Source organism: Metarhizium album (assembly GCF_000804445.1).
Source record: "Metarhizium album ARSEF 1941 chromosome Unknown scaffold_45, whole genome shotgun sequence".
Classification (NCBI taxonomy): Eukaryota; Fungi; Ascomycota; class Sordariomycetes; order Hypocreales; family Clavicipitaceae; genus Metarhizium; species Metarhizium album.
In genome coordinates, this window is record NW_024467619.1 from 50,676 (window position 1) to 64,986 (window position 14,311).

The following is a 14,311-nucleotide window of genomic DNA, read 5'->3' on the forward strand; positions in this document are numbered from 1 at the left end:
CACAGTCAGCGCCGTTGAACCATATCGATGGATGCGTGTGCTCTCGTCTGAAGGCGCGTGAGTCGAATTGAACTGCCCACCCTTCCTCGCAGCGTGCCCCTTCAACTTGCGCCACCATGCGTCGGCCGTCGCTCAACCCTTTCTATGCATTCACCGTCCTTGTCATCGCACTCGGGTCGATCCCTAAAGGTAAGCCCGAGGACCTGAAGAAACAAAAGGATCGCCCTGCTATCAGCCGATATTGGCGAGGTCAGCGAGTCTTTGGCTAACGGCGCATGTTCACGGCCACAGGATATGATGAGGGTGGCTTCGCTTCAGCGTCTGGACTCGCATCATTCTTGACCGATTTCGGCCTCAACAAAGGACGATGGACTGGGGATCCATCTCAGTCAGCCGTTCGGAGAGCTGTTGTCTCGTCGTTGGGGGTCCTTGGTGCAGCCATCGGAGCTGGGATGGCCATATACGTCACCGACGCGATTGGCCGGCTCCGCACCTGGCAGATCTTCACGCTTGTGTGGATGACAGGTTTCTTTACCGTCGCGTTTGCTTCAGGAAACGTTGGTGTGCTCCTGTTTGCGAGAATCTGGGGAGGCATTGGCGCCGGCGGCTTGACTGTTGTTGCACCGTTGTACCTATCAGAGATTGCCAAGGCAAGAACCAGGGGCATGATTGTGTCGGTATACATGGTGGTTTTGCTGACAAGTTTGATGCTGGGTAGGCCAACTCTCCCTACCGTTCAAGTCGTCGTGTCGACATCTGAGCATGGTGCTAATGTTGTTTTTTTTTTCTTGTCAGGGTTCTTCATCGGCTACGCCGTCCGAAAGACGATGGAATCGAATCGAGAGCAGTATCGAGTCGTGCTTGCTGTGCCTCAGATTCCCGTTGGAATCGCACTCCTCTGCTCACTTTTCTTGCACGATACACCCCGCTGGCTTCTGTCCAAGAACCGCGACGACGAGGCCCTCACTGTCCTGGCGAGGTTGCGCAATAAGTCGACGGAAGATGCCGAGGTGCAGAGTGAATATGGCGAAATGCGGCAAGAAGTGGTGAGCAAGAACCTCGTCCTTGCCGGCACGTCGACTTGGACAATCATCAAAGAAGTGGCGACGATGCCCACATACCGCAGTCGATTCCTCCTCGGCCTCGCGATGCAAGCGTTTGCCCAGTGGAGCGGTGGCAACGGCATCACTTATTACATTCCCGAAATTTTTCGCCTCGCCGGCATTACGAGCAACCGCGCACTCATCAACGCCGGGGGATACGGCGCGACGAAACTCGTCTTCACCATGGTATTCACGTGGGGGCTGATAGACTACTTTGGCCGCCGACGCTGCTTCATGACTGGCCTGACCATGCAATGCGCGTCACACGTCTACATGGCCGTCTACATGGCAATTTGGCGCCATGGCAACAATCGAATTGCTTCCGAGGCTGCCATTGCGTCGGTGTTCATCTATGCCATTGGCTGGTCCATAGGTCTCTGTACGGTCCAGTACCTGTACGGCACAGAAATCCTGCCCACGCGGGTCCGAGGGGTGTGCTATTCGGTGAACATGATGGTTCATTGGTTCTTCCAGTTCGCCGTTGTGCGGACCACGCCTGCGATGTTCGGGAACCTCGATGTCTGGGGGGCTTATGTCTTTTGGGCGCTCGTGTGCTTGATTGGTTTAGTTGTCCTCGGCCTATGGGCGCCCGAGACGAAGGGGGTTCCGCTGGAAAGAATGGAGGAGTTGTTTGAAGGTCCGTGGTACAAGACGTGGAAGGCCAAGGTTGATGTGGACACGAGCAATCGCGGGGAGTCGTTGCCTATGCAAACCATAAGGGACCCGGTGGTTACCGGCATGGGAATCGCAGCAAGGCATTGATGGACAGGCATTGATGGACAGGCATCGATGGACTGATGGTTGGTCCTGTTGCACTGGGTTCCCGTCAGTGAGATGGGTTCATCGGCGGGATGGGGTTGCGGAGCGCGCTGGTTTCTTGGGTCGGAACTGTTGGGTAGAATCCATAGCCGTGTATCGGAGCACTGATATCCCGTATCGTCAGACGGTCTGAGAGTCGAACATGGATACATGGCGACTTGGAACATGCAGTACTGTGATGGGTCATTTTTCAATCACCGCCAACACGGGCCAGCAGTCTCATGCTGGCAGCGCTCTGTACGGAGTCGAAGTCGCCGGAGACGCACTGTTGGTCTTGCGCCCCTCCCGGCCTTCCGGCCTGACGTCTTGGGAGATGAGCAAAACGCCATGAACGTCCTTGCCGGTCACCCACACGTAGGGGCTTGACTGTAGAAGACGTACGTACCGCCAGCATTACACCAGACAGGGGCAAGGGGCAAGAGATCGAGCCGATGCCTGGCTACTACGTACGTACGGACCGCACTGACCACCAAGTCTGATAATTCAGGGTCAAGGGTAGACCACGTGCCTTCGTCCTCTCTCTCTGTTGCGACTATGCAGGGCTCGTGGACGCCAAAGTAAATCATTTTGGCGGAGAAAAAGAAACACGTCCCGCTCCATTCAAGTGCTCGGCACACACACAACGCGCACCGTCACAAGAGGCAACACAACACGACCATCCCGCTCACGACCGCAGCGGCGGGAACGGCCTCAGGAAGTGGCTGGGACACTCGTACCCGGAAGGGTTCCGGTCCAGATACGCCTGGTGGTACTCCTCGGCGGTCCACCACCTGCCCGCCGGCGCGAGCTCCGTGACGATGCGCCCCCCCCACCACTGCTCGTCCGCCTGCCTCGTCACCTCCCTCGCCACCCTCTCCTGCTCCGCGTCGTGGAAGTAGATGGCCGACCGGTACTGCGGGCCCGCGTCGGGGCCCTGCGCGTCGGGCGTCGTGGGGTCGTGCATCCGGTAGAAGAACTCGACGAGCTGGCGGTACGTCACCTTGTCTGGGTCGAAGATGATTTGGGCGGCCTCGGCGTCTGGCGTCACGGCGGTCAGCACGGGTGTGTGGATGGATGTACGTGTGTATGTGGGTGTGGGTGTGTGTGCGCGCGCGCGAACGTACGCCCAGTCTTGCCGCCGCACACGGCACGGTACGTCGGGTCGTTCAGGTCGCCGCCGATGTAGCCGACTTTGGCGTCGACGAGGCCCTTGCCGGCAAAGTGGCGGCGGTAGAGGTGCTCGGTGCCCCAGAAGCAGCCGGCCGCGACGGTGCAGCGCTGCGCGCCCTCGGGGATGAGACCCGGCGCGGACGCGGACGACGACGACGACGACGATTCGGGCGCGGCGGACAGCCGCGCGGATTGGGTCAAGGGGCGGATGAGCCGGGAGAAGAAGAAAGACATGACGGGCGGGGGGTGCGGGCGGCGAGAGGTTTTTTTTTCTTTTTCTATGCGGGCAAAGAAGAGTCAAGTCGCGGCCATGGCGGGGAAGAGAAGAAGCTGGAAATTGCAGGCGGAGAGAAGTGACAAGGTGACGGCCGGCGGGGTCCGGATTTCGTAGACGTCATGCCATCCAGAGCCCCGCCCCGGGTTGCGGATGTCGGGCGGCGGGCGTCGGGTGGCGGATTCTGGCGGCAGAGACCGTCGTGTGGTGGTTGGGTCACACGCCTTCTCGTCACTTTGGTCAGGTCTGGCGTCTTTTTCATTTCATCTTCATTTTATTTCCTACCCGAACCACTGAGCGGAGTTGGTTGGCCCCTTCACAGATCAAGCCACTCAACAACAAGGTATAAACAGGTACTGATACACATCTCTCCTACCCTCCGTGTCGCATCTCTCTCCACCCGCCACGATCCATCTTGTACTCTTTACTTTCGGCGGTTCTGGTTCATCATCAAGATTTGAACCATGCGGACGAAAATGTTCAAAAAGTCCAGCTCCAGTGAGATGCTCTCGTTGACGGGGTCGCGCTGTATCACTCCGGCCTGCGCCATGCGCGCGTGATACAGCACCTTTTGCACGTCGTACAGCGTAAAGCCGCCAAACACGGCCAGTCCGCCATACAGCCAGATGCTCTCCGTGAACGCGAGCGTGCGGACGGCCGTGGCGGGGACAAGCAGCGGAGCGAAGCCAGAGACGGCAACGATGGCGGCACCAGCCAGGAGAGGACCACCGATGTACAGGTACTTTTCCTGCTTGGCAGTCGCACCCACGACAGACAGAGCGCCCATCATGGCGACCGTGTAGAGACCGGCGCGAGCGAGGAGCGGGCCCGGGACAAAAGCCAGGAGAGGGGCGATGAAGGCAGCTTGTGTGGCGTTGAATGCTGTCCACAGCGCGTACTTGGGCACGTAGCTACAAACAAACCAAATCACATCAGCGAGCACTTCGAAAGTCGTTGCACGCTCCGGCCGGACTTACTTGTCAGGGCTGATCGAACGAGTTCCAATCATGGTGGCAAAGCTCAGCGCCAAACCACCCAGTCCCACGACCCAAGGGTTCGTCACCATCAACCGGTAGACAAATCCGCTTTGCACCATCTGCCGCGCCGTCAAACCAATGATGCCGACGCCCAGGCCGGTGTGCAGAAAGGTGTTGTTCAAGTACTCGCGCTCATATAGTGGCATGCCGCCATCGTCTCTCGTCTCGCGGTTGAAAATGGCATTGATGGCCACAAGGGTGCCGCCGAAAATGGCACCCCCCACCAGCAGCTTGCGCATACCAGTGCCGCTGGCTGCCTGCTGCGCAGCCTCCTGGTAGTATGAGCGGCTACTGCCACGGGCAAAGGCGTTTCGGGTGGCAATGCATGAGACGCGCGGGGTGAAGAAGTTGGCCGTGGGCTTTGCGGGCCTGTGGAAGCTTCGGACAGGCCCAGCTGATCGGAACGCCGTGTTGGAGAGTCCGGGGAGCCGTTGCGCCAGGCGCAGAGGGCTTTGCCGTACACTTGGAGTGAGCGACATGACGGGCAGCAATAATCTGGTGCCGCTGTGTCGCTGTGTCGCTGCCTGTGTTGATGGGGAAAGGCAAAAGAAAGGGTGTCGTTGTCGGGAAGGAGACGCAGAGATATGAGGCGGACTTGTCTACCGACTCGACCCGGCGTCATGCTGACAATCACGACGTGTGGCCAGGCGCCCGAGTCACGTGGAGACTTGGAACTTGGAACGTGGTGGAACCTTCCGCGCCAAAACTCGCCACCGCAAGTCGCGCATCACAACAACCCCAGCCAGCATTTGTTAGTGCGCTTGCGGCCACCTCTCAGTGCGCATCAAATTTGCAACATGAATTCATCTCGAGATGCCCTTTTCCTGACCACGAAAATCAACAGAAACTAAACGCCAGACATTCACCATGCAGCCGCCATCTGGTACAGCTCATATTCAGCCGAGGCGTCGTCCTGAGACCCGGACAATATATACAAAATTGCGGTGCCTGTACCTGTAACCGTAACCAACTTCATAGATGGAGTCCTCCGCCTCCTCAGATGCTTGATATCGTTTATGAATGAGACGTCTTGGTCTCTACCTCAGTCCTTGAACGCCCTTTTCAATGATGAATCGCACCGGCTCCCTTGCCCTTCGGCCCAAAAGGCCCAACCCAGATCGGGGCAGGAAGCTCGGCGTGGTCAGCATGGCTACGCTCATCGTCTTCTGTGCCGGTATTTCTCCAGTGCCTTCGCGAGCTGCTGCTGCCCAGAGGCCCGTGGGCGTCACCGGCTTTCTGGCTCTGTCGTCGAATCCCCATTTGGCGATGCTTCCGGCTCGAAGCCAGTTCTCGAGATTGCGGCATTGGCTCACGTCTGTCCACTTGAGACGCGTGCAGCCTCGTAGAATGTTCTCCAAGCCCTTACCAGTAACCCGCACGCACCCGCGAACACTCAAGCCCTCAAGCTCGTTAAGATGTAGAGCGATGCTTTCCAAGCTCGCATCGCTCACGGCGCTACCGCAGAACGCCATCCTCAGTTCACGTAGCAATGGAAGCCCCAGAGCAACAACCTCGGTCGAAGTGTCCGATAACGCACAGCAAAACGACAGATCCAAGTTTGTCAGATTCTTCGCCGCATTGACAAGCGCTACAATTGCATTATCCGACAAGTATGTGCAATCAGCCAGGCACAAATGAGTTAGCTTCTCGAATCTGTACTGTGCCCACGACTGGAAGCCGACGTCTGTGATGGACGTGCAGCGAGTAAGGGTCAACGAGCGCAACCGACCAGATGCATGTGCAGCTAAGTGCGCCATTGACCGGTCTGTAATATGTTTGCAATACGATAGATCCAGCCTGCTGAGCTTGGGACACCCCATGACCGTTCCCGGAGGGGGGTTGTTCGAACTTGGCGGCTTCGGTCTCGCTTCCTCTTGTTGCCGTTTCTGTGACGAGGCAGAAAGGGCAACACTCTTCTTCGCAACCGGGGACTCTGGCACTACCCATCCCACCACACGGCCAAGTAGATTGTCCCCGACCTTTCGACAGTTGCTCCAATCCACCTCCTCCAGCTGCTTGGCATTTTCACTCATTTCTAGAATTTGGTGGGCTGAAACATCCCACACCGACCTCATGCGCCACCTCTTGATATTTTTGCCACATTGTCGCCAGAGGGCTGCGAACCCCTCATCCGTGACATGAAAGCAATTATTCAGGTCCATAGAGATGGCTCTGTTTCCGATGAAAGGGGCCAAAATGTGAATAATGGAGTGGTCAGTAACATGGCGGTTGTAATGTGATAGGTCCACATCATTGCACACTTCGGGGCATGTTGTCAGAAGTTGTCTCCAGTGGTTGCTCACAATTCGTAGGCGAATCAGCTCTCGAATATCCAAATGCTTAAATATCCGCACCAAGACCTCGTCTGAAAGAGGGGGTGTGGCAGGTAGCGAGAGGGATCGACTCGTCGCTGTCCTGGCTCGTTTCGCCGGTGCGCCAGACTCAAAAGATGTCTCGCTATGGCTAAATTTGATTGGCGTAAGGTCAATTAGAGACGGCCTATAGCCATTTTGTCGACTCGTCGTTGGGCTTTCTGCTTGAGGGTTCGGTGGTGCAAGAGAGTGCCGTCTCCGGTTCCGCAGGTTCTCCATAGGGACACTTAAGAAAGGGTCTGGGTCTTTGAGCTCCATAGTCTCAGAGTCGTCCTTGCTGGGCGACCCTTGGCTCGATGGGGTAGTGAAGGTAAGGTTGGGCAACGTGCTTCCAGTGGGAGTGCTTGGTGTTGATGTTGGTACATCCGACGTAGAAAGGGTCATGATTTTGTCATCGTGTCCCGTCATATCGACATCCTCATCGTGCGTTTTCAGTCGCAGCTTGGCCGTCTCTTCGACTTGATATCTGATGCCAGGCGGGCATCTTCGCCACAGTTCCTCCAAAACCTCCCCAGGGACCATGAGACACTCCACTGTTGTAATAGATCGTACCGTTGCCGTCCGTCCGGGCGACAGTCCTAGGCTTGCCACTTCCCCAAAGTACTGCCCAGCTTTCAACCGTGGCCGGTGTTGTATTGATCTCGTAGCTTCTTCGGAGGCATCCTGCTCCTTGGGTTGCTCATGAAATACTTCGGCCTCGCCCTGCACGATGAAGTAGATGTCATTGCCGCGGGTGCCTTGGCAGACTATATCGGTAAAGGGATGGTAGGTCTTCGGTTGTACACTGAGACCCAGGAAGTGGAGGATATCGGGCGGCAACGTCGAGAAGAGGGGCAACTCCTTCAGGGTCTTTCGAATATTCACATAGCCACTGCCGATCGCGCTGCCCACCGCGGGATCCTCTATAACGCCAGGGCTTGGTGACTTGCGCTTCTTGGAGTTGATAACTGTTCCGTCTTTGATGGCCCCACTCTCACCAGTTGAAACTTCACCAGGCACAGTCGTTCGGGGAGCAAAATCGGGTTTGGGCGCCTTCAGGCTAGCTCCGCGTTCCTGTCGCTGTTTTTTTAGTAAGTTGAGCCGCTCCTGGCCCTCTTCTCGAATCGTCTTCTCCATATCTGGAAACTTAGGCATGATGAGTTGCAAGTCTTCCTTCTTCAAGACAAGCAAGAGACATTTTGTGCGTGCCACAATGGTTGCTGTGCGTGGCATGTTCATGAGAACGCCTATCTCACCGAAGAAGGCGCCGGGCTTTAGTTCAGCATAGACAGCCTCCCCATCACGGGACGTGACAGCTACCACGCCGCGCACCAGCCAATACATGGCCTTTGCGTCATCACCTTCTGTAATTATGTGGTCATTGGGCCCATTAATCTGAGGTTTGAGGTGATTACCAATGGCAACAAGGAAGTCTCCAGGAGCAGAAACGAACAAGGGAAAGGAGCGTATTCGTTCAACCAGATCCAAGGGCATATCGCGTATTATGGAGGCCGCCAAAGGCGAGGGCCGCACCGGGCGGGCAGGGTTACTGTCGACATCGAAAGATCGGATTACGGAGCTTGGGTCGGTGGGTGTCGAAGGCGAACTGGCCTGTTGGTGATGGGCCAGCGCCCGATAAGGTGACCCCGAACTCGGCGAGCGACCTCGTCGCATTGTGAGTATGATGAGTCGCCGCGTATTCTACTACGGGGAGAAACGAGGAAATGCCGCCGCTAGCTAGCAGGGGCAGCCGCTATGGCCAGGCTCTCTGGCCGGAACCAAGACTGTCCGGCACGGTCTGGTCGGTGCGGCCAAGGTGGCCAACAGATGCCCAAGTGGTGGAGTTTCAGCAATTGCAATCGATGGCCTCGAGATCCGTGGTGCTGTCGGCAATAAACGCAATGATTTCGTAGCAGAGATGCAGCATGCCCTGGTTATCTTCCGTTGCGGACCGTGATTCTGACGCACGGCCACAGCGGTGGAGCTCTCAAGGCCAGCGCAAGACTGTCAATTGTCCTCAGGAGTGACAAATATGATGAGCAGCCATCCAGCAGGTGAACAAACCGGGAGCAAGCTTCGCGCGCGTCCCAAGCGCCGAAGTCCTTTAAGGAGAACCAATGTCCAACCCCAAAAAAGGTGGGCGGAGCACCCAGCACCTATGTGGTGGAACGAGATCGTGGTGCAGGACGAGTACCAAAGCTCTCTTGCCGCGGCGAGCTGCCAAGCCCAACGCCCACGCAACTTGTCTTGGTCGATGGCGCCGTAAGTAGAGCTGATACGGACATGCATAGAATAGATGCTCTTCGAGTTGTGGGCGTATCGTCAGCAGTTGGAAACGAGCGCGTGGGTGAAGGTTGAGATGAAGCTCGAGCGGCTGTCGGGAGTTGGCCCCGATGACGACAGCGGCCAACCGCGGAATAGAAAAGAGCGCAGCGGCCGGGCGCAAAGAAATACAGGACACAATAGCAAGAGATTAATTGCAGAGAAATAGGACACAGGCAGAAGACTCCGGGGCGCCAATCTGCCGGATGTGACTTCGAGAACAATACAGATTGTGTTGGAGCGAAGAGTGTGCCGTTGTCGATCAAGACAGCTAGGGACGTAAGAGAGGGTCGGACTGAAGTGGAAAAGGCGAAGCGCCAAGTTGGGAGGGTTGAGGTGAGGGTCCTGGGTCGTGCCTGCCAGGGCGCTAGCGGCAATTGTAGCAGGGAAGGTGCAGGGCAGGGCAAACTTGGAGCACTGGGCCGTGCAACAGGTACCAAAGGCACACGCCGTGGTTACCTAGGTACCTATTGGTGCAGCGAGATTGCCGCACCTTTAGAGTTACGTGGGGTTGATTGAACATTGACGCTTGGTAGGTACTTAGGAAGCTTCCCTAGATACCTCCTTCCTCCCAAGGTACAGGTATTAGGTACGCATCAAACCAGGCGCAGCTTCGCCTCGTCGTACCTTTGAAAGAAGGACTGTATTGGCGATCAAAGTCACATTTTTCCAGACAAACAAGCATACGCCAACCGGTGACGCCGACTTCGGAAGCGAAAGCCTCGCATGGGCGACACTCGCAGTGTGACTGAACAAACTTGTCTGCCTGCTAAGGAGAGGAGAGAAGAAAAAAAAGGGAAGTGGCGCTAGGTTCACAAGCGAGGCAACGAGTGCTCCAAGCGTGTGGGGGCGGGGAGGTGGACCACCACATGGACAAACGCCAAAGCTCAAGGCAGGAGCCATACATAATCATTACTGCCAACGCCGAGTATCAGGTGGAAGCATTCCAATGTACAGAGCCAAGGTCAACAATAGATAAGCAACTTTCGATGGCTATTATGTTTGACAATATTCTGGCGCCCAGATTTGGCAGCTGAGGGACGGTCGAATGACATCAAGCACCAGCACCAGCACAGCACAGCAGAGCACAGCACAGCACAGCACAGCTCAATTCCTGTTGGGCGGATGCAGCGGCATAGATCCTCCTAATAGGTACTCCTGGAATACTCCGCACGCCGCCAAGTATTGGCAGGTACGGAGTATTGACGTTACGGAGTACGGATACTCAAGCCTAATTAATAATGAAGTGGCACCTCCTCGCGTGAAGGACAAGATTGATAATATCTGGGTTGCCGGCTTACGTGGGGCAGGACGGCCACAGCGTCCTCCACAGGCCTGGACAGGCCTCGATGCTTTTTATTCATGCCGTGCCTCGATGATGTCGATAGCGATGAGTCGATATTTTACGTGGTCCCCAACGGACGTGATTGACGACATTTTGAAGATAGATGGGGTCAATTTGCTGGGTTCATCATGGTGGCCGTTGACCCGCGCCGCAAGGCGACATCTGGTCGGCGCACGGCTCACCTTCTGGCACCGCAGCCACCCCCAGCGACCGCAACCGCTCCCAGCAGGTTGGTGGGGCATTCATCAAGTACGGAGTACGTACGCGGTACTAGTCCTGACGGCATATTAGGTAGTAGGTACTAGAGACCTGAAAATGTCAACGCCATCGACGCGCGCCAGACCGCAGCGTTGCAGGGCGGCAGGGAGCAGGGAGCGAAGAATTGATAGGACTTGAAGCACCAGGCACGTGGGAGATTCTTGTGGATGCTCCGTCACCCGGGACCGAAGCTCTCCCACGAGTCTGCTGGTTCCATTCGCACAAAACCGCACTCACGGCCGGCAATAAAATTGAAGCTGCTCTCAAACACCGCTAAGCGGGGCCCCCTGGACCGAAGCTTGGTAGAAGGCCCGTGGAAGCCGCGCACAGGCGTAGGCTTGCCTTCCATGGAGCACCCAGCCTAGGCAACCTGGCAGGGGCAACCCATGGCGGTTGACTGAGCCCCATCAACTGGAAACCGAGTCTGGCCTCCGCCTTGTGGGCTGAAACCCCTTTCCCAATGAATACCTAGGTACCTTAGGTAGGTACTTACTTGATACTCCGTGCTCCCGGCCGTCTGCCGTCAACTGGAACGTACTCGGTATGCCTAAGTACCTACTTCCTTAAGTACTTACATTAACTCGCCCTATTTCCGACCCCACGATCCCAAGAAACGGAGTTCTCGGTTATCCGTGTACAGCCATGTTTTGCAATTACAACCTAGTAGTAGTATAGTGTCAACAACTGTCGTCGCCAAGCCTGCTGACTGACTCCCCGTTACCGCCGTCTTCTTCTGCACAAAAATGTTCCCCGGCAACAAGCTTCCTCTCTCTTCTCGCCGCCGACCACGAGGAGGATCCACACAAGACGTTGAATGCCCTGACACGAGCTAGTTAGCCTACTTAAGTAGTCTGGTGAGTCGTGACGAGGTGTCGACACGCAGGGGCGGATTCGATGGTCTTATTACCGGCCAAACGCACGAGTTTGGAGAGCCTTGGTTGCATGAGCGACTCATGAAACCAAGAAAAGTATGGCCGGTGTCAAGTTTGGACTCGGAATCTTGCAAAATCTTTCCATGCCGCGGGACAGCCCTGCAGCCTCGGCCACAATATGCATCGCACCGCATGGCCCATTTCATTTTTTGGGTTTATCATGTGCTCCCGTGTGCATGTTGTTTCGCTTTCGCACGCCGTCTTGGAAGCCACCCGTTGGGATTCCGCATCTCGCCAGCCTAGATCTTTAGGGTTACTAATTTAAGCACACGCCGTGTTGGAATATTCTTCCCCCCCCCCCTTTTTTTTTCCCCTGAAAGTGAGAGTTCCTGGTTTCACTTCGATTCCGCACTCGACTTTGGACATTGCATTTATGGTTGCTATTTTTGCCCGGCATCTCCGTTAATATCTGTGCCGATGTCAACACCGAATTTTCCGCGGGAGAAACGGAACAATTCGAGCTCTGGTTCAAACCTAATCCGATTACCCATGCAGCAATTGACCCTCTTGTATGTACAAGACACAAGGGTACCATGGACAAGCGGTCTTCACCATCACCATGTGCAAAGCCCATCGTAAGAAGGAAGAAGCTTGTTTCTGGCCAAGTCACTATGTTTTCTGGGAATGCACAACAAAATTTGGTCAGTCTATGTTTCCAAAAATGCCCGTCTCTGAAACGCCATGTCCAAAGCACTCTAGCTTTCATGATATTCGGAAAGATTATTTATTTTTTCGACGATCTCAAAAATGTCTTGAAGACCTCCGAGTTCGTGCACTCCTCAAACGGATAGTCGACATCTCTGAGAAACTCGGCTAGTTCGCCACTGTCTTCCTCTGGACACGAGATTCCCGCCAGGACCTTGGCAATATCACCACCATAGTTCCGGTAGTGGAAAAGGCTTATGGTAAATCTGGGTCTGAGGGTTTTGAGGAACCGTTCCAATGCTCCGGGTCGCTCGGGGAAGCTAAACATATACAGCCGCTCGTTGGCCACGCCAGAACGACCACCCACGAGGTACCTGAGATGACTCTTGGCAAGTTCGTCGCCGGAAAGGTCCGTCACCACCATGTCTTCGGCACGAATGCGCTCGATAAGCATGCAGAGCTCTTCGCGTCTTTTAGCCGGGGGGGCCGTCAAGGACAAGCCAATCATCACATTGGCCACGTTCTGGTCGGCGAAGCGATAGTTGAACTCGGTGACGGCATAGGGCATGATGGTATCGACGAGTTTGGCAAACGCACCCGGTCTCTCTGGGATGGTGACGGCCAGGAGAACTTCTTTGCCTTCACCGACGGCAGCACGCTCGGCAACAAATCGAAGGCGGTCAAAGTTCATATTCGCCCCGGACGTCACGGCAACCAGGGTACGGTTCGGGTCTTGGGACGGGTGCTGGGAAACGTACTTCTTCAGGCCGGCAATAGACATTGCCCCCGCTGGTTCTAGGCCGGATCGCGTGTCGTCGTACATGTCTTTGATGGCAGCACAAATCTCATCCGTCGTCACCTCGACGACTTGGTCCACCACTTCCTGGCAGATGCGAAACGTCTCTTCGCCCAGCGTCTTGACGGCGGCGCCGTCAGCAAACAGCCCGACCTCGCTGAGCACAACTCTCTCGCCTTTTGTCAATGACTGTGCCAGGGCATTTGCATCGTAGGCCTCGACGGCAATGATTTTGACATGGGGAGCCATGCGCTTCACGTAGAAGCCAATGCCGGCAATGAGACCGCCGCCGCCGGCGCAGCAAAAGATGGCCTCAACCTTGGACATGTTTACTTGTCCAAACAGCTCATTTCCAATAGTTCCCTGGCCGGCAATGACGTATGGGTCATCAAAGGGGGGAATGTTGATGAGCCCGTCCTGCTTTTCCCGTCTGGCGCACTCCTCCTTGGCAGCATCAAAGTCAGCACCATGCAGCACCACATGGCCGCCCAGTCTCGCAACATTCAAGTGCTTAATGCTGGGTGTCCCCTCAGGCATGATGATGGTGGCGGGGATCTTGAGCTTTCTCGCCGAGTAGGCAACGCCCTGGGCGTGGTTGCCGGCGGAGCAGCAGACAACACCCTTCCAGCTCCGCGCAGGATCCAAGTGAGCCATCTTGTTGTATGCGCCGCGCAGTTTGAAGCTAAATACTGGCTGCGTATCCTCTCGCTTGAGGAGAACATTGCATTCGAGCCGGTTGCTGAGGTTGATTGCCGGGGTAAGAGGTGTTAGTTTGCACGCCTCGTAGACTCTGGAAGTGGCGCTGGCAATCATGCGAAGGTACTATTGACGTTGGCGGTTGGGTCAGCGTAAGTCTGAGGCGCAGAATCTGTGTTTTTCCCATGTCATAGGGGACGCACGTCGGGATAGCCATTGGGAAGCAACAGATCGTCGGGAACCGCTTGTAGTAGCTTGGCTCTCTTCTCCTCCGATGACGGCGAGGGGTTGATGCTGTAGTCGGTCAGAGCCATGCGGCCAACGGGCGTTTCGGGCCTGGGATGACCATTTGCTTCTGACAGCATGCCATTTGTCTCGACATGCCCAAGGAGAGAAGGCATCTCGAATTTCATGACAAGACTGGAGGTGGTGGTTGGTGCAGCATGAAAAGACGAAGTGTCAGGAAAGTTTGGCGCTCGAGGCTAAAAGGTGAGCGCTATGGCAGCAATCAGACGCATGTGCCGAAAGATCGGACCCAACGGCCATGTGCCATGTCTTTTTTTTTTTTTTTTTTTTTTTTCCCC

At 55.9% G+C, this 14,311-nt stretch overlaps 5 protein-coding genes across 5 annotated transcripts; 1 reads left to right on the forward strand and 4 right to left on the reverse strand.

Moving 5' to 3' along the window:
* Positions 1-116: 116 nt before the first annotated feature.
* Positions 117-1,865, forward strand: MAM_08167 (Sugar/inositol transporter; the record flags this gene model as incomplete). The annotated part of the gene is made up of 3 exons (XM_040826965.1): positions 117-189; positions 292-714; positions 796-1,865. 3 exons carry the CDS (start codon positions 117-119, stop codon positions 1,863-1,865), a joined length of 1,566 nt encoding a protein of 521 aa, XP_040675042.1.
* Positions 1,866-2,586: 721 nt separating this feature from the next.
* MAM_08168 (peptide methionine sulfoxide) lies at positions 2,587-3,305 on the reverse strand (the record flags this gene model as incomplete). Its single annotated transcript, XM_040826966.1, has 2 exons — positions 2,587-2,939; positions 3,026-3,305. 2 exons carry the CDS (start codon positions 3,303-3,305, stop codon positions 2,587-2,589), a joined length of 633 nt encoding a protein of 210 aa, XP_040675043.1.
* Positions 3,306-3,769: 464 nt separating this feature from the next.
* MAM_08169 (Bax Inhibitor family protein) lies at positions 3,770-4,861 on the reverse strand (the record flags this gene model as incomplete). Its single annotated transcript, XM_040826967.1, has 2 exons — positions 3,770-4,256; positions 4,323-4,861. 2 exons carry the CDS (start codon positions 4,859-4,861, stop codon positions 3,770-3,772), a joined length of 1,026 nt encoding a protein of 341 aa, XP_040675044.1.
* Positions 4,862-5,419: 558 nt separating this feature from the next.
* On the reverse strand, positions 5,420-8,407 carry MAM_08170 (cyclic nucleotide-binding domain-containing protein; the record flags this gene model as incomplete). The annotated part of the gene is made up of 1 exon (XM_040826968.1): positions 5,420-8,407. One exon carries the CDS (start codon positions 8,405-8,407, stop codon positions 5,420-5,422), a length of 2,988 nt encoding a protein of 995 aa, XP_040675045.1.
* Positions 8,408-12,314: 3,907 nt separating this feature from the next.
* Positions 12,315-14,128, reverse strand: MAM_08171 (threonine ammonia-lyase precursor; the record flags this gene model as incomplete). The annotated part of the gene is made up of 2 exons (XM_040826969.1): positions 12,315-13,853; positions 13,931-14,128. 2 exons carry the CDS (start codon positions 14,126-14,128, stop codon positions 12,315-12,317), a joined length of 1,737 nt encoding a protein of 578 aa, XP_040675046.1.
* Positions 14,129-14,311: the final 183 nt, after the last annotated feature.